The 23,415-nt window shown below is 41.7% G+C and overlaps 1 protein-coding gene across 1 annotated transcript in view; it reads left to right on the top strand.

The window, feature by feature from the left end:
• The window catches only part of SEMA5A (semaphorin 5A), a 349,482-nt gene extending 337,671 nt beyond the window's left edge, over positions 1–11,811 (top strand). The window contains exons 21-22 of the mRNA XM_082652404.1: positions 4,030–4,241; positions 11,516–11,811. Of these exons, the coding sequence (XP_082508530.1) occupies positions 4,030–4,241; positions 11,516–11,635 (332 nt within the window). The 3' untranslated portion in view covers positions 11,636–11,811. The remainder of the gene's footprint in view (positions 1–4,029; positions 4,242–11,515) is intronic.
• Positions 11,812–23,415: the final 11,604 nt, after the last annotated feature.

Below are 23,415 nucleotides of genomic sequence, written 5' to 3'. Positions count from 1 at the left end.
CGGGAGGTCCCAGGCAGCTCAGCCCAATGGGCTTTGGTCTCTCACACTCAGAAGGAATCTGGATTTTCATCGGTGTGTTTTAGGAATGTACTTATTTATTAACTACACTGGTTAAGAATCTGCTATCTGTGACGCTCTATCTGTTTAGTCAGCCATCTGTTAATCCATTTGTTCAATCATCTTTCCTGAGCACCCGCTCTGTGTCAGTTTTGTGAGGGGTGTTGATCTTACAGCGGGGACTCAAACAGCCCCAGCCCCTCTGGAACCAAAAGTCATATCCCAAGAGAGCCCTGTGCCTGAGAAGGGCAGTGTCTGGTGTCTGACTGGGTCAGTTCAGTGAGCCACTACTTGGGGATCCGGCTGCAAGATGAATGTTGGCTGGTTCACATAAAAAGAATTATAGCTGTAGTATTTTTAGGTCAGCAGTCACTGTGTGCCAGACACCGTAGAGGTATCCTATTTCACCCTCACAAAGAGCATTCGTGTGGGTGCCACAGGCCACTGTTCTTTATATAAAACCCTTGGAGGTAGAGCAGGGTTTGGAAGTCAGCATTCTTCAGATTATAGATGGGTAATACGGGTCATATAAGGTATGACACGGCGAGGTCTGGGGGTCGCACTCCGTAACCAACCTCTTTAATGACGTTGCCGTGAAATGTAGGTGAAGTGAAGCTGCCAGTCATCCTGGTTCTGCAGCAAATGATCAGGTCAGGTCAGGCTTCGCTGCCAGGTGAGTGATGAAAAATCAGTTTTCAGAGAAATTTTTGTTTGGGGAATTGTAGGAAAGGGAGAGCAGCCACGTCTTTTTATCTGTATTTTATAAATAGGGATCATGAGGGTCAGAGAGATGAGGTTCACACAAACAGTCTAAGTGAAGCCAGCTTTGGATCTGGGCAAGGGGATCCCAGCGTGAGCTTTCAGCCCGGAGCACCACGAGAAAAGGGGCCTGGTGCAGAGTGTCCCAGAGGAGGGTATCTGGGGGATGCAGCCACAGCAGCCCCGGTCAGGCGACACTCTTGGACAACACCCGGGGTCACCACTGGAGCAGAGCTTGTAGAGAGTGTTCCTGCCCTGAGGGAGGTCAAGGCAGAACCTGGGGGCAGCCAGCATGCCCTCCAGGCCTAACACAAGTTCAAAAACCACTTTCCTCGGCCAGCCTTCTGGCAAGTGAAAACATCCCAAAATGTTCAGATACGGGAGTCCTGCCAAGGCCTTGAGCACCCGGGAGGACAGGGTGCCGAAGGCTCACTTGCATCCTAAAAGGCAGCTTCTGCGTGTCTGAACCAGCTGTTCCAAAGGCTGCACCAGATCAAGCCTTGAGGTGCCATTGATTCAATCACAGAAACTTTAATTACTCTATAATATTCAGAACCAATCGTTTAGATCTTAGGCTGCTGACATTGACACAGCAGAGTAGGTGGGTAAGAGGTCCGATGGGGCTAATTGTGGAGCTGAGAGGTAAAAACAATCACCTAGCAAGGATGTTTGGGGATGTTTTTTTCAGTTTGTCGAGAAGAATCAAACTTTGCACAGAAAATCAGCCAGTTGAATCGCTGGGTAGTTGGTTTCTATTCTAGCTTTACTGACCAAAATCAACAGCAAAAAGCATTGTGTTCAAAGCAAAGAGCCATGCTAAGCAGATTCAAGAGATTTAATAGGCTTGATTTTTCACTTATGCAGAAAAAATGTAGGCCTATTGAAATGTTCCAACTTAGCTATTTTTAGTTGCCTGAGACACAAAGACTGTATAATCATCATAAAGATGTCAGCTGGCCCCAGCCTTCCCCAGGCACCTGCAGGAATGATTCATTTGACTAATAACAAAGTACCTGCATAGGGAGAGAGCCATACATCTTCTATATATTATTTTATCAGTGCAGCAGAAGTACTTTTATTCATATGCTGCATTGACCCTGGGGGGTCCAAACGGCTAAAGTATCGAGAGATGACAACAGGTATGAAATCACTCCTGCTTATCTTGAGGGCAACTTCAGGGTTAGAGTAGAAGCTTCTAGCGGTTGCTGGTAGAATGGCCCCTGGATGCTTTATCCAGCTGTCCCAGGTTCAGCCCTAGAGTCTTCAGACAAAATCAGGAACAGCCAAAGATTTAGCGATTCCTTTCACTTTGTTAAACCAGTGACAGGATAATCAAGAAGTGAAAAATTGAGGTGGATGTCAGGGAGTGGGTGATATTTGTGGACTGTTCTAGTAACGTCCTCCTGGATTATCCAGCTTCAGGTGCTGAAGACACCTGAGGCGCGTGTTGGGAGTCACCTGTTTGGAGTCTCAGCGTGGGTGGAGTACGTTGGTTCTGGTTCACAGAGACGAGGCTGCCTCTCCGCGCGGTGTTCATCCACCTCCTGGGGCGAATCTACCTCCCAGGGCCCAGGGCCCCGAAAAACAGTGTCCAGGAACAGCAAAGGGGCACAGCTTAAAGGGAGAAGCTTAGAGGGTTTAGGGACGGATGAAGGATGTTCCACCTGTGCTGTGGATCCCAGGTGAGGCGAGGACAGCTCAGAGAGTCCTCGGGAGGATCCCAGGTGTTTAAGGAGAAAACATCCCAGAACCTGGGTGTAGTAGACAAACTCACGGGTCTTCTCTCCCCGAGAGCCCTGGGGACCTCCCCACATGGCCCAGCAGTCTCACCCGGCATCCACAGGGGTGCCCAGCAGGCATCTTCAGTGGTCCCATTTGGGTGCAGGGAGAGCCAGGGTGTCACTCAGCCCTCTGGTGGTGCATGAAGGGGACACCTTGGAAGAAAAGCCAGATCCCCAGGATGTGCAGTGGAGACATAGGGCCAAGAACCCTTAGGCAACTGGTTAGCTATACGGTGCCAACACAGCATAGAAAAATTGAGGTCCTGTTTTGTTTTACCTGATTTTCAGTAATCTCAGCTTCATGGTCATGGCTCAGATGTTGTCTTTATTCCCTGAAAGGCTTAAAATTTTGATTGTAAGGTGTTTTGCCAACACACAATGAATATCTTTTTTTCTTTTGTTGCTCTTTGTCAGAGATTAAGCAGTTCTTGGTTAAGCTACCTTGATGTCACTCAAACCAATCCTGTCTTAGAGACATGAGTCCATGTCAGCTTGTTTATTCAACATTGTGTATTTATAACTCAAAGAAAATTACTTAAAGATGCTATTAGATAGAAAAAACACTTTAAAAAAAGAGAGTCATTTCATGACCATTAATAGATCATATTCCTTTGACACAAATCCTTTGTTTCTTTGGAGTAAGCCATTTTCTTTAAAAAGTCTCCAAAATACAATGTGAGTGAAAAAATGGTACCCAGGATAATGTTTACAACACACACATATAGCATGCAAGTGCGCAGAGTGCCTCTGGAAGAGCACAGGAGAAGGTGGTGACAGTGGTTTCCTCTCAGAAAGAAAACAAGATTTATTCTTGTATATCCTTTTGCACTTTTATTTTCATGCAATCAAATGTTATACAATATGTGTATCTTCATATTCCAAAAAACGTAATGGAAAACATAAGAACGATATAATCGGAACACATTTTTAAATAAAATGAAATGATAAAGGAGGGGGAAATAGTCGGGCTTGCAGGTGAGCAGTGATTGGAAGTACTAGATACATCCTTGCTTTGTTCCCGGGACACAGCCAGGCTGCAAGCAGGGACTCAGCCTGTTCAGGGAAACGGAAAACATGTTCCCTAGAAACCCCCCAGACCACAGATCATGCTGCACTTGAAACAGAAGAACCGTCTCTTACAAGCCTTTAAAGAAAAAAGTGTCTCTGCTAGCGTATTTGGTGATCTTTAAAAGATCACCATATTATACGGTGGTTATAATCCATAAGAGCGTTGACTTAAACTACACTGAACTCGCTGCAGAGAAGTGTCTTGGCGGCCACGACATTTCAAAGGAAGGCCCTATGATTTCCTGAGTTTTAGAAGGAGTGTGGAGCTTTCCATGGCGTCCTTCTCTTTTTCTCTGAGCCCACTGAGCTGGGGAGGAGCGCGTCCTTTTCCAGGGTGGCCTCACTTTTGACGTTGTCTTCCCAGAGTTCAACTTGTTCCACATGATCGCCGTGGGGCTCAGCAGCTCCATCCTGGGCTGCCTTCTTACGCTGCTTGTCTACACCTACTGCCAGCGGTACCAGCAGCAGTCCCACGATGCCACCGTCATCCACCCCGTTGCACCCGCCCCTCTCAACACCAGCATAACTAACCACATCAACAAACTGGACAAGTATGACTCGGTGGAGGCCATCAAGGTAAGGGATCAGCAGCCTCCGCTGCAGCCAGGTGTGCAGAGAAGGCAGGTGGACGCTGATGGCAAAGCTCAGTGGTGGTGGCATAGGTGACAGGGTGGGGGACAAGGTAAGCGGCTCCTCTTATTTTTATTTTATATTGAAGCATAGCTGATTAACAACATTGTGTTAGTTTCAGGTGCACAGCAAAGGGATTCAGTTATACATATACATGTATCTATTCTTCAAATTCTTTGGATGATCTGCCTTATTTATTTATTTTTAACATCTTTATTGGGGTATAATTGTATATATGTATACATATATCCCCATATCTCCTCCCTCTTGCATCTCCCTCCCACCCTCCCTATTTCCCCCCTCTAGGTGGTCGCAAAGCACCGAGTTGATCTCCCTGTGCTATGTGGCTGCTTCCCACTAGCTATCTATTTTACATTTGGTAGTGTATATATGTCCATGCCACTCTCTCACTTTGTCACAGCTTACCCTTCCCCCTCTCCATGTCCTCAAGTCCATTATCTACATCTGCGTCTTTATTCGTGTCCTAACGCTAGGTTCTTCAGAACTTTTTTTTTTAGATTCCATATATATGTTAGCATATGGTATTTGTTTTTCTCTTTGTGACTTACTTCACTCTGTATGACAGTCTCTAGGTCCATCCACCTCACAACAAATAACTCAGTTTTGTTTCTTTTTATGGCTGAGTAATATTCCATTGTATATATGTGCCACATCTTCTTTATCCATTCATCTGTCGATGGACACATAGGTTGCTTCCATGTCCTGGCTATTGTATATAGAGCTGCAATGAACATTGTGGTACATGACTCTTTTTTTTTTTTTTTTTGTGGTACACAGGCCTCTCACTGTTGTGGCCTCTCCCTCTGCGGAGCACAGGCTCCGGACGCACAGGCTCAGCGGCCATGGCTCACGGGCCCAGCCGCTCCACGGCATGTGGGATCTTCCCAGACTGGGGCACGAACCCATGTCCCCTGCATTGGCAGGCAGACTCTCAACTACTGCGCTACCAGGGAAGCCCCCTACATGACTCTTTATGAATTATGGTTTTCTCAGGGTATATGCCCAGTACTGGGGTTGCTGAGTCACATGGTAGTTCTATTTTTAGTCTTTTAAGGACCCTCCATACTGTTCTCCATAGTGGCTGCATCAATTTACATTCCCACCAACAGTGCAAGAGGACTCCCTTTTCTTCGTACCCTCTCCAGCATTTATTGTTTGTAGATTTTTTGATGATGGCCATTCTGACTCGTGTGAGGTGATACCTCAATGTAGCTTTGATTTGCATTTCTCTAACGTTTAGTGATGTTGAGCATCCTTTCATGTGTTTGTTGGCAGTCTGTATATCTTCTTTGGAGAAATGTTTATTTAGGTCTTCTGCCCATTTTGGGATTGTTGTTTGGTTTTTTGATATTGAGCTGCATGAGCTGCTTGCATATTTTGGAGATTAATCCTTTGCCAGTTGCTTCATTTGCAAATATTTTCTTCCATTCTGAGGGTTGTCTTTTCATCTTGTTTATGTTTTCCTTTGCTGTGTAAAAGCTTTTACGTTTCATTAGGTCCCATTTGTTTATTTTTATTCCATTTCTCTAGGAGGTGGGTCAAAAAGGATCTTGCTGTGATTTATGTCATAGAGTGTCCTGCCTATGTTTTCCCCCTAAGAGTTTTATAGTGTCTGGCCTTACATTTAGGTCTTTAATCCATTTTGAGTTTATTTTTGTGTATGGTGTTCTAATTTCATTCTTTTACATGTAGCTGCCCAGTTTTCCCAGCATCACTTATTGAAGAGGCTGTCTTTTCTCCATTGTATATTCTTGCTACCTTCATCAAAGATAAGGTGACCATATGTGCGTGGGTTTATCTTTGGGCTTTCTATCCTGTTCCATTGATCTATATTTCTGATTTTGTGCCAGTACCATACTGTCTTGATTACTGTAGCTTTGTAGTATAGTCTGAAGTAACAGAGTCTGTTTCCTCCAGCTCCGTTTTTCTTTCTCAAGATTGCTTTAACTGTTTGGGGTCTTTTGTGTTTCCATACAAATTGTGATATTTTTTGTTCTAGTTTTGTGAAAAATGCCATTGGTAGTTTGAAAGGGATTATATTGAATCTGTAGATTGCTTTGGGTAGTATAGTCATTTTCACAATGTTGATTCTTCCAATCCAGAAACATGGTATAACTTTCCATCTGTTTGTATCATCTTTAATTTCTTTCATCAGTGTCTTATAGGCCTTGTTTTTGTATCCATTCAGCCAGTCTATGTCTTTTGGTTGGAGCATTTAATCCATTTACATTTAAGGTAGTTATCGATATGTATGTTCCTATTACCATTTTCTTAATTGTTTTGGGTTTGTTTTTGTAGGTCTTTTCCTTCTCTTGTGTTTCCTGCCTAGAGAAGTTCCTTTAGCATTTGTTGTAAAGCTGGTTTGGTGGTGCTGAATTCTCTTAGCTTTTGCTTGTCTGTAAAGATTTTAATTTCTCTGTTGAATCTGAATGAGATCCTTGCTGGGTAGAGTAATCTTGGTTGTAGGTTTTTCCCTTTCATCACTTTAAATATGTTCTGCCATTCTCTTCTGGCTTGCAGAGTTTCTGCTGAAAGATCAGCTGTTAACCTTATGGGGATTCCCTTGTATGTTACTTGTTACTTTTCCCTTGCTACTTTTTAATATTTTTTCTTTGTATTTAATTTTGATATTTTGATTAGTATGTGTCTTGGTGTGTTTCTCCTTGGATTTAGCCTGTATGGGACTCTCTGTGCTTCCTGGACTTGATTGACTATTTCCTTTCTCATATTAGGGAAGTTTTCAACTATAATCTCTTCAAATATTTTCTCAGTCCCTTTTTTTTTCTCTTCTTCTCCTGGGACCCCTATAATTCAAATGTTGGTGCATTTAATTTTTCCCAGAGGTCTCTGAGACTGTCCTCAATTCTTTTCATTCTTTTTTCTTTATTCTGCTCTGTGGTAGTTATTTACACTAGTTTATCTTCCAGGTCACTTATCTGTTCTTCTGCCTCAGTTATTCTGCTATTGATTCCTTCTAGAGAATTTTTAATTTCATTTATTGTGCTGTTCATTATTTGTTTGCTTTTTAGTTCTTCTAGGTCCTTGTTAAATGTTTCTTCTATTTTCTCCATTTTATTTCCAAGATTTTGGATCATCTTTACTGTCATTACTCTGAATTCTTCTTCAGGTAGACTGCCTATTTCCTCTTCATTTGTTTGGTCTGGTGTGTTTTTACCTTGCTCCTTCATCTGCTGTGTGTTTCTCTGTCTTCTCATTTTACTTAACCTACTGTGTTTGGGGTCTCCTTTTCACAGGCTGCAGGTTCGTATTTCCAATTGTTTTTCGTGTGTGCTCCCAGTGGGTGAGGTTGGTTCAGTGGCTTGTGTAGGCTTCCTGATCAAGGGGACTAGTGCCTGTGTTCTGGTGGATGAGGCTGGATCTTGGCTTTCTGGTGGGCAGGACCACATCCGGTGGTGTGTTTTGGGGTGTCTGTGAACTTATTATGACTTTAGGTAGCTCCTCTGCTAATGGGTGGTGTTGTGTTCCTGTCTTGGTAGTTGTTTGGCATAAGGTGTCCAGCACTATAGCTTGCTGGTCGTTGAGTGGAGCTGGGTCTTAACGTTGAGATGAAGATCTCTGGGAGAGCTTTCACCGATTGATATTACGTGGGGCCAGGAGGTCTCTGGTGGTCTAGTGTCCTGAAATTGGCTCTCCCACCTCCGAGGCTCAGGCCTGACACCCGGCCGGAGCACCAGGACCCTGTCAGCCACATGGCAGACATCTCAACAGCTACAAAGGGAACAAGCAAGCATTTTCTGACATGCCTTTTAAGCTTCGCTGTTCCTGTGAAAAGGTGGCTTCTCATATTGGGAAGTAGGTTAAAAATGGGACATGGAAATGGCAACAAATAAAATGCTGGAAACTATCGAGTGATTGGTCACCATCCAGATCTGCCTCCACTGTGCCTCAGCACACAAAGAGCAGTCCCACCAAAGAGAAGAGCTCCGTGCTGAGGACCTGCACATGCTGAGCAGTGAAATGAGGATGGGGTTTGGTCAATCAGATATACATGTCCAGGTACAGGTCCATTACAGGAATCCCCAGGATGGCATCCTGAGAACAATTGTTACATTATTATAAAGACTATCTTCTTATAACTTTGAAGCATACTGAAGTTTCTTCAATTCTGTGTAATGTTGGTGCTGGTGCAATTGGTGGGGGGAGGTGATGCATTGTGTTAAATTTCCTGAATGGGTGATTAATAACCCAGTGTTTCACCCAGAGATTTAGAGTGAATGACCAGTCTCCTTCTTGTTCTAAGGAAGAAAAGGTGGAAAAGGGGTGAGCCTGACAGATCTAGGTTTATGAATCACTTACCAGCCGGGTAGACTTCTCCCAGGTATTCATACTAACTGAGCCTCCATTTTTTTTCTTGGTGAATTGGAGATAATGAGAATAAAGTGAGGTAAATTATACACAATGCCTTGAACACTGCCTGGCAAAATAAAAGTGGTTTTTATTTGAGGCATTTTGCATCCTGGTTCAGAGTACAAGTTACTTACTACTTTGAACCTCAGTTTCTCCATCTTTAAAATGGGTTAACACTATGTACTCCTGTATCATTGTTGTGAGGTTTAAATGGACTAAGGTACATGAAGCCCAGCATCCAGCAAATAGTGGCTGTTGTTCTTACTGTGTCTACACAAGAGGTCAGGAATGTGGCTGGAAAGACATCACAGGCTCTTGTTACTGCACCCAACCTCCCCTACCACCCACATGAATGCAGGGAGTTCTCATGAGCTAAGTTACTTTCATTTTTTTTCTTGTTTTTTTTTTCTCTTTTGTTCTTCTATTGCAGTATAGTTGATTTACAATACTGTGCTCATTTCTGGTGTACAGCAAAGTGATTCAGTTATACATACATATTCTTTTCTGACTCTTTTTCATTATAGGTTATTACAAGATACTGAATCTAGTTCCCTGTGCTATACAGTAAATCCTTGTTTTTTATTTTATATATAATGGTGTGTATCTATTAATCCCATACTCCTCATTTATCCCTCCCCCACCTTTCCTCTTTGGTAACTGTAAGTTTGTTTTCTATGTCTGTGAGTCTATTTCTGTTTTGTAAATAAGTTCATTTGTATTGTTTCTTAGATTCCAGATATAAGTGATATCATATGATATTTGTCTTTGTCTGACTTACTTCACTCAGTATGATAATCTCTAGGTCCATCCATGTTGCTGCAAATGGCAATATTTCATTAAGTTACCTAAATTTTGATATTCCTGTTAAGTTGGTGGTTCCCCTTAATATTCTTAGGGAGTATTTGATGCCCTCTCTCTGCTATGATGGTTTCCTTTGAAATTCAGTTTCCTTCCCATGTGGGAGTACGGAATATCTTCAGCCCTTACAACTGCCACTGGTTGGAAGGTCTCGTGTGCTGGGAGCTGCAGTGTTCACACTTGCCCTCCCCACCCCCGCCATGAGGCACCCACATGCACAGAGACGGAGCCAATTCACTTCTACTCATGGGTCTTACTTACAGCAGGATCCAGAGTCCATCAGCACCTTATACTGATCAGATAACAGAGCCAGGAAGTGAAGCACCAGGAATTAATAACACGCCCCACGCACCCTCTCAGAACCAAGACTCTTCAAGAAGAAACCTCCAGGACCCAAGAATGTGGCCCCTCTCAACGTGATCCCATCCCATCAGCTTATCTGTGGTGACTACTGCTTCAAGCATCAGAAGATAATTTAGCTGGTCTTCCGTTCTCACTGAAGACCCAGTAGGCACTTCATCAGAAACCTTGCTGCTCTGAAGGCAAAGTACTGCTGCCTAGTCTCTAATGAATCTTTCTAGAACTTTCTTCTGACTCCTTGCCCAGACGAGTCCTGGGCATTTGGACGTGCCTACGACCTCACATCTTTATTTTGGTCCTCTTAAAAGTTACCCTCTTTCTCGGACAGTTTAGCTTTTTAAAAGTACGGGTAACTTTCATGACTGTTAATGAGGAAGAGCATCTGTGTCAGAAATGGCCACGGTAGTCACCTTCCAACAAGTGTAGAAAATGAAGAGAAACTAAGAATCCCGTGCATTTATTTAAATATTTTCCTTCAAAATCTCTTACCAATGACAATCCAAAAGCTGCTTAAACACCTATCCAGTTATAAGTGGTAATATTCAAAGCGTTTATGAATTTGAAATCACTAGAGTTTTAGGTTTCTGGGAGATTTTGATTTAGGTTTTCTAACACTTGGAAACTTCCTGACTAAAGTTCAAAAGTAGACTTTCTGAGTAAAGCTCAGAAGCAGTCTGGTCTAAAAGCCTACCAGCCTCATTCTAGTTACCAGGCAAGTGTTCAGCAAATGATGTGAGGAAGCAAGTGAGAAGTGAGAAAACACATCTTAAAATAATGGAGCCTTAGGAGAGAGCTCGAATTCCACATACAGTGGGCTCTTGAACAATACTGAACTGTGCAGGTCTACTTATATGCAGATTTTTTCAATACAGTAAGTCCCCTAAATACGAACGAGTTCTGTTCTGAGAGTGCTTCGTAAGTCCAGTTTGTTCGAAAGTCCAACAATGTTAGCCTAGGTACCCAAGTAACACAATCGGCTATATAGTACTGTACTATAATAAGTTTATAATACTTTTCACACAAATAATACATAAAAAACAAACAAACACAAAAAGTAAAGAAAATACTTGAATCTTACAGTATAGTACCTTGAAAAGTACAGTAGTACAGTACAACAGCTGGCATCCAGGGGCTGGCATCGAGTGAACAGGCAAGAAATAAAGATGTACCACTGTACTCTATACAGTACTGTACAGTAAAGTACACAAAAGCACAACCACTTGTAGAGGATGCACACATGTGACAATGTACACCAGACACGTGAACTAACTTATGTGATTGGACATGGGAATGCGTGTTTGCATCTTTGAAAGTTCGCGACTTGAAGGTTCGTATGTAGGGACTTACTGTATTAAATACTACAGTACTACACGATCAGAGGTTGGTTGTATCCAGGATGCAGCACTGAGGGTACAGGGGAACCTCAGATATGGAGGAACCATGGATCTGGAGGGAAGACTATAAGTTATACTCTGGTTTTCCACTTCGAGGAGGGTCAGTGCCCCTAACACTCACATTGTTCAAGGGTCAACTGTAATTGTCTCCTAACTATATTCTCTTTCTGAAATACTACTTACTGAATATTCCTAAATCTTCTATTTCATTTTTTACAGGCATTTAACAAAAACAACTTGATCTTAGAGGAAAGAAACAAATACTTCAACCCACATCTCACTGGGAAGACCTATTCTAATGCCTACTTTACAGATCTCAATAACTATGATGAGTACTAAGAGTTCTTCTATTTTTGGCTTCCTGTAACTGCCCCAGTTCCTCAAGGCCTGTGCTCCATGACTGCCCATGTCTCCAAGACTTCAGAGATGGAGTTTGGGTACTCTCAAGTGCATTTCAAGCCACTAGTGTCCCATTGCTGCCAAAAAGACACATTCTTAAAAGCAACAAAAATCTAATCGTGAAAATCTGGTCTACAATTCTTGATCATTGTTTAATGAGCCATGGTGTGCAGGGTTTTTTTTATTGTGTTCAGTCCATTTTTCTAACAAGTCAGTTGTTTTCTTGAGCTTTTTCATAACTGTACCACCCACAATGGAATAAGTCTTTAGAAATGTGAACATCTTCTTGACCTTGAGCGTAAATCTTCATGATGTTTTAATTCAAGAAATTAGGCACTTTATATGAGAGCCTCCCCACCTCCGCAAGGTTTATAGTATTGATAAAATGAAGAATCTGAATGTGGCCATACAGTGACTCACCATGGATCTCCATCTTCTCAATCTGAATGATACTGTGTATGTTTGGACTTGGAATGCTTCTTGCCTGAGGTCACCCAGGGATTCAACCTGGCTTATATCTGTAAAGGTGATGGTATGAGGTGTGAGATGCTCTACCCTTGGTCTTGCTGCCATTACTGTATTGTCCCTGGGGTAGGTGAGTGTAAAGAGCAGAGGTACAGACACGATGAAGGGGGAACGTGTTCTACATGCTGTCGTGAAGCTCGCCTTATTCTGACTTGTGGATTTCATGGTATTTCAGGGAGCTCCTTGTCGCGCATCAGCCTGGTAGCCCACCTGTCTGGTCCACAGTAACATCCTAAAGAACCACTCTGTAAAATAACCACTTGTTTAGCATTTGGATAACAGACTCTACACCTCCCCTCTCTCTGCAAAGAAAAATCTTGAACATTCATGATACTGATGAAGAAAGTATTGAAAGGACTGAAATATAATTGAAGACAACTTTTTTTTTATTTTCCTTGTTACAGAAAGTATTGAAAAACATGACATTTAATGAAAAGCAACTTTTTTATTTTCCGTCTCCCTGATAGAACTAATGTATGGCCATCAGCCCCTACCAAGAGCATTAATGATGTGTAAAGCTGGCTTTCTGCAGCTTGTTGCTGTACATATTGAAGTGCTCCCCAAGTACCAAGCTGTCATTTGCTTCCTCTAGTTCAGGTGAGGAGATGTTCACCTCTGGTGCCTCTTGTTTTTGATCTCAGTGCTGCTTTGCCATCCATCCACTCCCACTTCTCCCTGCATGGGGGCAGCAGCATTTCAAGAAGTACCTTGAGAGGTCAGGGTGTTGGCAAGTAAGGATTTTAATGATTCCATGGTTCTGAGCTTCGATCATTCATAAGCATTTCAGGGTGTTTTGATACTATCCAGAGGGATCCCCAGGAGAAAAAAAAAAAAACAGGGTAGATTACTCGCAAAAAACTGATGCATAACATATGGCAGTTGGTTGAATAATTATTGAAAGTAAGAACAAGATTGAAATTATTCATTTTATGCCTCTGGGTGTTGTGATAAAGGCCTGGGTGGACATAAAGACATGTTCTTATTGATAAATGAAACTTCAGAGCTGGGAAAACTTACAGTGTGGGCATTGAGGGACACAGACTTTTAGCCTACACAGGTTGGTTAGGTTTTCACCCTATCCAATTTAAAGATTTGAAAAATCCTATGTTTAGTGATGAATGTTGATGAGTTCAAAATATTCTTATATGCCCAAATTTTCAGAAACGGCTCTACTAAAATTAAAGTCTAAATTGCAGTTGGGCTCTGGGAGGTCTGATAGATTTCAAATGAATGATTTTCCGGGTCTTTCCAGTGGGAAGTTCATGTTACATCTCCCGTATTCCTTGTATGCTGTATGAGATTGCTCTGTTTCTACGCAAAGTCCACACTTAGGAAGTGAAATTTAGCCAGATAGTTTTCTAATTTTCCTTGGGTTGGATTTTCATTGGATGCTTCAACCCGTCTCATCACTTTCCTATAAGAAAAATGCCCTCATTTGTGTAGCGTATTTTAGCCGGTTTTTTAATTCCTCCCCCGCAATATTTTCAAAGCTTAAAAGTTCATTCTCTTTCCCCTAGGAAAGAGGATACTGATATTTCAAAAAAGTATCACTGGACTTGATGGGAAATGCTTCCCAAATGACATCAAAGTTGGTCTTTAATCAATCTTGTGCAATGACTAGGGAAACCACCCTTCCCTACAATGGAATTTTCATGTTGTTGATTACATAAATCTTTACAATTATCACTGCAAAGAAATTCACTCATTTTTGTTTCCTGACACTCTATTCAAAAGAAAATTGTTCTCCTCTCTCTCGTCCTCCTTCCCTCCCTCCATCCCGCCTTCTTACTTAACAGGATATCCGTTTGTTTAGTTTTAGCTATAATCCAAGTATTTTAAGAATCTATGGAATAACTTTTGTTTTCCCATCAGTGTAGAGCTGTTGCTTATGTGTTTATGCTTCCCCTCCGTAGCCCTCATCAAGCCGCCATGTGATGGGCTTTCACATTGGTACCTACCACTTCTGCTGGAACCTTCATAAAGCACCTCTTCCTTAGGCTGGGATGGTTGGGATTCCTGCCAACACTTGTCACCTTTTAAATTACTGTGTGATTTCTTCATTCTCTTTATCTTTTCCCTCCCTCCCTTCTTTCCTTCCTTCCTTCCTTCCTTCCTTTCATTCTGGTACAAGCGGTACAGATAGAGACTAATATTTTTAAATTGCATCTCTCTGAGCCTAACATCAAATGACATTAATCACAGTTTAATTTCTAGGGTTATTTCTGGGTACAATTGAAGTTTGGCTGGTTTTCATTAGGAAACTGGCTTTAATCTCACATTTAAATTCTTTGGAAGTGATTCCCCGTGCTCAGTACTTTCTCTAGACTAGACTAGTCACTGTTAATATCAACCCTGCAGTGCCACAGAATCCCTGCTCGCTGCATAGGGGGTGACCTTCCCCAAATAGCTCTGAAGATGATGGCTTTGATGACACTGAGGGCTTTGTCACCCTGAATGAGATGGACTCCTGTGAATTCTGAGGTGCTCTGGGGGGCACAGGATCAGCCTCTGTTGCGTGAAGACCCAGCATCCCCAGACTTGGGTGTTTCCTTACCCAGTTGTCTGACTCGCTTTAGGCATGTTTCTGTGCTGCTGTCCCTGGACGCTTATGGGAGGTTCTGAACTTCCCTTCTCCTTCAGAGACATTTCACTAAGCCTATAGATTCTGACTAGAATCGGCATTAATATTGGGAAAAAAGAGAGTTCGCTGTGTGTGTCAAGGGTGGGCAGAGATTTTAAAGGAACTGAGAGGAATAAAGGGTGAGTGGACGTGAGGGCCCCCTGCCGTGAAGAAGCCTCTGTCCCCAGGAGGGTTCAGCCCATGGGAACGGCATGAGCCACGGGTCTGGCCCCATTGACTCACCAGTGATGCAAAGAGAAAGGAAGTGAATGTGGGAGAAGGTGACCTTGAAAAGAAGGGTACCTGGTCCCTCCCAGCCGAGTGTCCTGGACAGTCCCAGGTGGGGACCCACGATCCGCTTGCGCAGTCCTGTGGGCTGATCCCTGGATCTTGTGGGATCAACTGCCCAGAGTGCAGGCAAAGGTGCCTCTATTTCCTTATTTATTTGCAAAAGGGTGAAATTAATGAGAATCAAAGCCTGTGTGGTGAGAGTTCCCACTGGAGACTTTGGTAGAGTTCGTGAGTCAGATGCCTTTCAAGTTATGGACAAAGTCTCAGCAGGGGAATCCCAGGGGCTACCTAAAGGGATGCTGTTTGTGTAACCACAGATCAAAGGAGATTTTATTAAAAAATATATCAGGTCTGCGTTCAGCTAGTCATTTTGTGTAAACACGTCCTTAATGCACATTGGAGGTGCAGCCTCCTTAGTGTCTGAATTTACAAATATTCCAGTGCCCCTTTATGAGATTTCCCTAACTTTTAGAATCAATCATGTCCATTACCCCAACACTGTCAAACCACTTTCAGCATTGACTTAGCCCTGCGGGCATCAACTTTCCTTAGCCCCAGGGTGTCTTTTATATTTCAGTGGAGTTTTCTTATGTGTGGCATTTTGGGGTAACTATATTTAATTCTGTCTTTCTGTTTCAGAAAGTGACTCTGGAACATCTATCCAGAGGCAACAGGTAGGGTAGCAGTAGTGGATGCCAAGCACTGAGTCTGCCTCCAGGCCGCTGCTCTCCATGTGGCAGGGCTGTGCTTAAATCTCACAGCTCCAATAATCCTTGTCCGTGAAGGCAGAGAATTAAAACACTAACCTTAAATCTACTCATATGCAAACTCTCTGCTCTTATTTTTTAAGATGATGCAAATTGGAGTACACAGATCTCATTGGCCATGCCCAGCACATTTATTCCTTCTACTGTTTCTATCATTTCATGGTAATTTATGTTGGCTTGGTGATTCATGTTGACATGACATTACCAAAATTGATTACCTCTGATTACCTATCCTTAACTATTATCAGACACTAGAAAGCCATTCTGATCAATGGGTGTGAAGTGGGAGAACATTCATCTTGGCCTGAGAAATGTACAAAAGGGAATGCCAAATATTTCAAATGTATTACCATGTAAGATAAAATATTTGGAGACCAGTGGCCATTGTGGAATTTATTTCTGCTGTTCTCTCCTATTGAAGTCATTAATATTAGTTGATTTAAAGATGTTTTGTAACTCTATAAATACAGAACCAATGCATTCTGGTTATCCATCTTGATAACCTGATAAAACACAAGAAAATATATTGCTTTCATCCTTGCTTATTTTCTCTTTTGGAAATTGAAAAGTAATGAACAAGACGTAAAGTTGGACCATTGGCAGGGATTTTTAAAATGACTATTCCATAATCTTTTTTATGGTTTTATGTTAAAGATGTGTTATAGATATTTTTGTAGCAGATGGATCAAAGTGAGATTTTTTTAATGATCATATGTTGCATCATCAAAAATTTGGTACATGTTTCAGAAGCATTAAGAATGGCGACCTGTTCTCTTTTGAAAATGTAAGTTCACATTGCAAAGGGTCTAAGAGCATCATCAAAACCAAAATCAGAGCCTGACATGAATGTACTGTTCCTAGTGAAAGGTGTCTCATATAGTATTTTCAAAAGACCGTATTAGTTTTGCCATAGAAAAGAAAAAAAGCTATCAAGCTTGTTTCCCATGATTCAGTACTAATTCTCATTCAGGCAAACATGTTTTACTTTGTTGCCATGATGACAGTAACTAGTGAAATATACTTTAAGACCAGAAGGGAGAAAAATTGAGATAGAAAACCACTCTATGGTATTTCTTAAACTAACGTGTTGGATGGGCAATAGAATTCATTCCACCCCTTGCATATCAGTCAGAAATCTGAGGCCAGCAGTTCAAACACAATCCTGTACTTTCTCAGATTTTTGGCAACTTAATGCCAAAAATGGTCCAAATATTATAGCTCAAAATGATCCCCATTTTAGATAAATACAAGCTGAAGAGCAAAATCTGGATTTCAGAAAATCCAAACTATCCTCCTAACATGTCACTAAGAAAGAGCCTGATTAGTAAGTGCAGATGGCTTAATTTCCTATTAAAAGTTGCCAGTGCCTTGTTTAAGGTAATGATTTATCATTTCATCTGGATATTATTGGTTGAAAGCAGAGGACTGATTGGCTATACTTTGAAGAAAATCATTCTTATATGCCTCTTTGAACTCAGGAATAGAAAATGAACAAGAAGCACATCATCGTCAGATGTGATTTCCACCCGCACTGCGGCTATGATGCCAGAATGGGTGCCACGATGTGTTCAGAATTTAGGTGAACCCAGCCTTCCAGAAACTGACATCACTTTAATTCTACATTTTCCAAAAAACACCTTAACGTTCATTCTGTAGTAGGAATGTCAATAGGATGCCTATAGAAGTTAGAGGGTTTTGTTACTGTCTGTCTTCAGGCAAGTCTGTAGATACAGGAAAATCAGACATAGGCTGGTGATGACTGGCACAGATATGGTGAGTGGAATGAGAACCACCTAGAATATGGCCTGCTGTTTGTTTGAACTCAATGTCAAACTTGCTTCATAAGTTCACAAAGTTTTCATTCTTAGTCTGGGTTAAGAAAGTTAACAGTGTTTTCTCTGCTAAATTTGATTCCTTTTCCCCTGTACCATGACCGTTGGCCAAAATCAGACTTGAACTTCCGCACTTTGGGAGAAAGCACACTATGAACCTTCAACACAAGCACCTACATCCACCACCAAAATTCTACACTGTCTGCAAGGGAAGTGCACAAACTCGGTCCAAGCATTCTTCAAAAGTGTGTAACTAAATTTGTGTGTTATGCCACTTGATGTGACTTTTGAAGATGTTATGAAATGTTAAATGCCTCATTCTGTGTTAATTTGCTGTTGCTGTTTTGTGATACAAAATAAACTTATTTGGGATTATTTCATTTTTTTTTCATGGAACCTTTTCCCGAAACCACCTTGACCCCTTGGTAAACTTACAGAAAGTTACTGATCTTGAAATTAATTTTTAAAAGACCATATATATTAATCATAATGGAGCTTTCTTAGAATGAGGTAGCACTGTCTCCCCTTTATTGGAATGAGAAAAACAGAGCTTTGGTTGCTCTGTTGGAATGCTTGTGGATTTCTGGGTATTCCCCCTCAGGACCAATGGGGGATGGGGGTTTTTCAGCCCTTACATTTGACTTTCAATGTTTCACTAGAAACCTTGTTGTTAAAAATGTGTAATACCGATTTCCAGAGGTCTTCATTTTTTTCTGTTTATCACTTCACTGGTCTTAAATGCTCACTTGAGAGCTATCCAGGTCTATATCTACAAAAGTTGTTTAATGACACCTGGTAGATACATTGTTTTCAAAATCAGTTTAAGACACCATCTGAGGCAGTGCAGGCAGGGCGCCCATTGCCCGCTGCCCTGGATCAATGTCATAAGTTCAGGGAAGGGGCGGGCAGGTGTCTCCCAACCAGTCAGCAGAAACCAACTCTCACGGGCTCCCAGCCTCAACTCAGAGGAAAACAGGCATATTTTTGAGCTGGTATCCCCGAAGTGAAAGTGTCCCGCTCACTCCCTGCTCTTGGCGAGTTGCCAGGTTCTATAACCCAAACCTCTGCATCTTTTATGAATAATAAATTCATGAAGGATGATCCCGAGTATTGCCAACAGTTCCCCAAGCTTCCTTCCATACCAGCCCCCTCTTCATCTCTGTCTGCCAACATTTGGGGGACAAAATAAGAGAATCCTGATTATGTACAGTAAAAATTGTATTATATTTTTTGTACTTAAGCTTTATGTAAATAGTTTATCTCATTCCATTGTAAGTTAGCACTGAAATAAATTCCACCATTTAGGAAACAATTTAGTGGCATTTTTCTTTGCGTAGCCTCAGTGGCCCCTGTGTCCCCAGATGTGCTGAGCGCGATCACTACTTGAAGGAGAGCGTTTCATTGGACTGAGACTGCAGACGACCTCTGGGGAGAACCCCATAACACGCTCCTGTGTGATCAGATGCCACAGCCTCTTGTGTGGAGGCCAAGACAAGACCAGCCAGCTTTGTGATGATTCTATGATGCCGTGGACAACTTTTACAAGTCTTTCCATGGACAATAAGAAGTGTGTGCCAAGGAAAATCGATCAGGTTTTTCATTTACAAGGAGTTGATAACCTGTTCTGTTGATGATCGGTTTACTGTTATATTAAGCTCGCCTTCTCTACAGCACACCATATTCCATTCTTCCTTGCATAAAACAAGGTTTTTCTACAATGAACTGCTGACTATTAGCATGAACACAGCTAGAAGATGCCTGAAAGACGTATTTCAGTATTCATGATCCCATGAAATCTCCTTCTCTCTCTCCATATGTATATATATATGTATATATATATATATATACACACACACACACGTCTAATATATACTCACATTCATGTAAATATAAACATACATGTGTATAATTTCACATATATATAATTTCCAGTTAGCACAAAGCTGAAAGGCCCATTTAATATGGATACAAACCTTAACATAATAAAATAAAGCTATACAAAAATATAAACTAGCGAAGCATGTGATAATGATTAAACTACTTTTAACCCCAACTAATGAAATATTAATTTTTAAAATCTGTCTTTACCCAGATGATCCAGGCTGACTACACATTAAAAGACTTCTCTGCTTTTGGAAGGTTGGATGTCCTTTAGCGCTAAAAGGGCAGAAGAATAATTTCCTACAGCTTTTGGGGGAGGTCTATTCTTCCTGATTAGGCAGGCTGACAGTCCAGGAGATTATTAGTTCTGGCTGCATATTAGGATTATCTGGGGACTTTGAAAAATATATATATCACCCAGACCCCATCTCAGACCAAATCAGTTTGGATTCTGAGTATCTGTATTAGATGAAATATTAAAATCTTAAAGCATTCCGTGAAGAACCTACATTTGACTGTTAGTTTAGAAAGTGAGTGGAATAAATGTGGTCCCACAATTCTCTTCCTTGTGATTTTTTTTCTGAATCTTTGTATTTACAGTGATGTACTCTAATATTTAGACATTCTCACCCAATGCTCACGTATCCATCTCCTCTTTTTAGAATCTACTTCATTCACTCTTAACAAATACAATTGAAATGTCATTTAAAATACCTTTCTGGACATATTTGAAATATACAATGTAAATTTCCATTTAAAGTTCCTCCTTGAGCCCAGCTTGTGAAGAATAGTAGGGATGATTGAATGTATTGACTGCACAACCGTAGGGCATTAATGTAAGAAGAAATGTTCCTTAAAATAGTATCTGAAACTATGTTTATTTTCTGGAATTACACTTGTTTATACTTGGTTTACTTCTTTAAAGGAGTTTGTTTATAAAATCATACAGAAAGTGATGTCTGAAATGGCCTTTCTCTCATTAATCGGCTTGACATACATTTTCCTCTGGAGTATAGGAAGCTCTCACCCCACCCCTGCGATCACAATCAGAACCAGATCTGAAAACAACAGGAACACATTTGATAAACATTTGATAGTTCTGGGCAGTTCAGAGCTCCTTAGACCAGTTACTAAAAGCGTAACAGAGGAAACAAAGTCAAAAAGTAATAACCCTTTGTGAAATGATCCCTCATTGAGTACACAGGAAGTGCAAAAGTTCATCTCTAGTTTCAAAAACCATTTTTAATATTTTGAAAATGAGTCTTACCATAAAGCACAGAGAAAACTTTGCTGAACTATAACCCAAACCTCTGCATCTTTTATGAATAATAAATTCATATTATTTTTCAAATTCATATGATTTTTCAATCTTAATGCATGTGCGCTCCACAATATTTGTCAAGTATTTGCCGTGGCCTTTGCCAGAGGGTGAATTGTTCGTCACAGTGGTGGTTTTGAAAGCAGCTCTGTTGCCCCTTTCCTGTTTGCCCATTTCTCTTCCCCTCTAACCTTAAAATAACCTAATTATAAGAGTGAGATCACTAAGCAACTGAAACTAACTCTTGACTTACGATCTCCTGAATGCTCACCATGTCTTGTCTAACCTGTTGATACTTTTCCTAGATAAAAAGAAGTAAGATTAGCTCTCTACCCCCAGTAGGCCCCGCTAAGCAGTCCTGCAGGCAGATCACTTGGGCAGGATAACGTCTGAAGAAAGAGTCAGCCGGTCTGCACGCAGTGGAGATGCAGAACCCAACCTCCTGCCTCAATGATTCACTGAGATTCTCCCCCCACCCCACCCCATTTTTCCCTTTAAAAACCAACCTGGCTGAGCGGAATCTTCGTAGTTCGTCTCTGGACACAAGTCCACCAACTTCCCAGCGCCTTTCCTTTCTACTGATTAAAGCACCTTTCCTTTCTGCTGACACTTGCCTCTCAAATTATTGGCCAAACCTGGGTTTGATTACAGTTTCATGGGCCACCTTTCCTTAGAAAGCTGGGAGCAGTGAAGACAGCCACACTCAAGTGCTGTGCAGAGGTCTGTCCACAGGTCTCTTCCTCTTCAGTTTCTTCCATCTTCCTCTCTCTCACCTCAGCACTGCTGTCACCTCCTTGTTCCTGCTACTAGATGCCTGAGACAGGTGCCCCCTGGTGGCCAGGCATCGCCCTTCCCTGAGAGAAGCATGGTTGGGGGAAGCAACATGGCGCCAGGACATTCCCATCAGGAGGACAGATGGGCAGCCAGGACTAGACAGCCATCCAGTGGGAGGATTCAAGTGCACACACTCGCAGATCAGCACGGCGGCTGGAAAGTCCCCATTCTGAATCTAGGAGATGCTCCTGTTTGCTGAAGAGACAAGGGAACACACGCTCATCACACTCGTACACAGGACAGCGGCAGGGGCTCCATTCTGAACTGGGAGAAACATTTTCCATGGGCTTCAAGTCATTCTAACCTAACTCTTTGTGACACATGCATTTTGTAGGACATATTCAGGATAGATCCCACTTTAAAGCATCTGAAGCTTATGTAATTTGAGTGTCCTTGAAAGAAAAGGAATACAAAATTCACACGATGAAGTCAAGGATGAAAATTAATGTTCATTCAGATTTAGAAAAGAAATCTGTACAAACTTCAAATTTAAAAAAATTATGACAGAAACTACATATGTAATAAATTGAAGAAAAATAACAGAGTACATGTATTAACTGCCAGACAAAAACTATTCTACTGAGAGAATAGAAAATAATTATTAATCAAGGTGGATTACCTTGTTATGTGTAACCACATGTAAAATTTTAGCATTTTTAACAACATTTGGAACATTTCTACCAACTTCCCTTCAGGTACAAGCTAAGACAGTAGGATGATTACCTACGCAGACCAGCTTATGGCTCTGTGTTTCCAAATCTTTCTTCACTATTCACAGACTTGGGGGCTGTGCACTGCAGGACGGGCCCTCCAATGCCACATCTTTGTGTCAGCACATGGTGACATGACGGAGGGAGGTTGAGTGCTGCCACATCGACAACAAGACTCTGCAATAACATCACTTTACATGGAGGTGACTGCAAACCACGTGCACACTCTTCCTGAAGTCCAACTGAATGTAGTCCCCACCTCAGTTTCCCCACAAACCCTCCCAGAAATGCCCACAACCACTCCAGTGCCCCCTACTAGAAGGGGAAATGTGATAAGGGGGTGGGGAATCAGGATGGAAAGAGGAAGGAGTCTCACATGCAGTTGAATTCTTTACCTGATCACATTTTAGAAAATCACTCATATTTTAGAAAACCACATGACATGTGCCAGTGAGGGGATGAGGCATGTGCTCCATTCTCTCCATGATACTCCATCTCTGGACCACTAGGCACAAGGTCTGTGCTGGAAAAATGGGAAAACAGAGTTGGCTAAGACAGCTGTGCCTTTGGATCCCTGATGACAGGGAGGCCGTGTTGGGCTGGGTTCAAACAGTGACTCTGTCCTTGTGGCTGTGACCTTGGGGCTATTCTCTTCTCTGCGCCTCGGTGTCTCATCTGTAAATGGAGACAACAGGAGCATCAGTCCACCTTGTTTTATGGCACTCCATAGATACTGCATTTTTTACAAACTGAAGGTTTGTGGCAACCCTGCATGGAGCAAGTCTCTTGGCACCATTTTTCCAATAGCATTTGCTCACTTGGTGCGTCTGTGTCACATTTTGGTAATTCTCACAAATTTTCAAAACTTCCACCAGCAAACCATTATAATTCACTGAAAGCTCAGATGATAGTTAGCATTTTTTAGCAATAAAGTACTTTTTA

This window comes from Grampus griseus, assembly GCF_964374135.1.
Source record: "Grampus griseus genome assembly, chromosome: 3".
Classification (NCBI taxonomy): Eukaryota; Metazoa; Chordata; class Mammalia; order Artiodactyla; family Delphinidae; genus Grampus; species Grampus griseus.
This window is presented reverse-complemented; position numbering and strand designations above follow the sequence as displayed.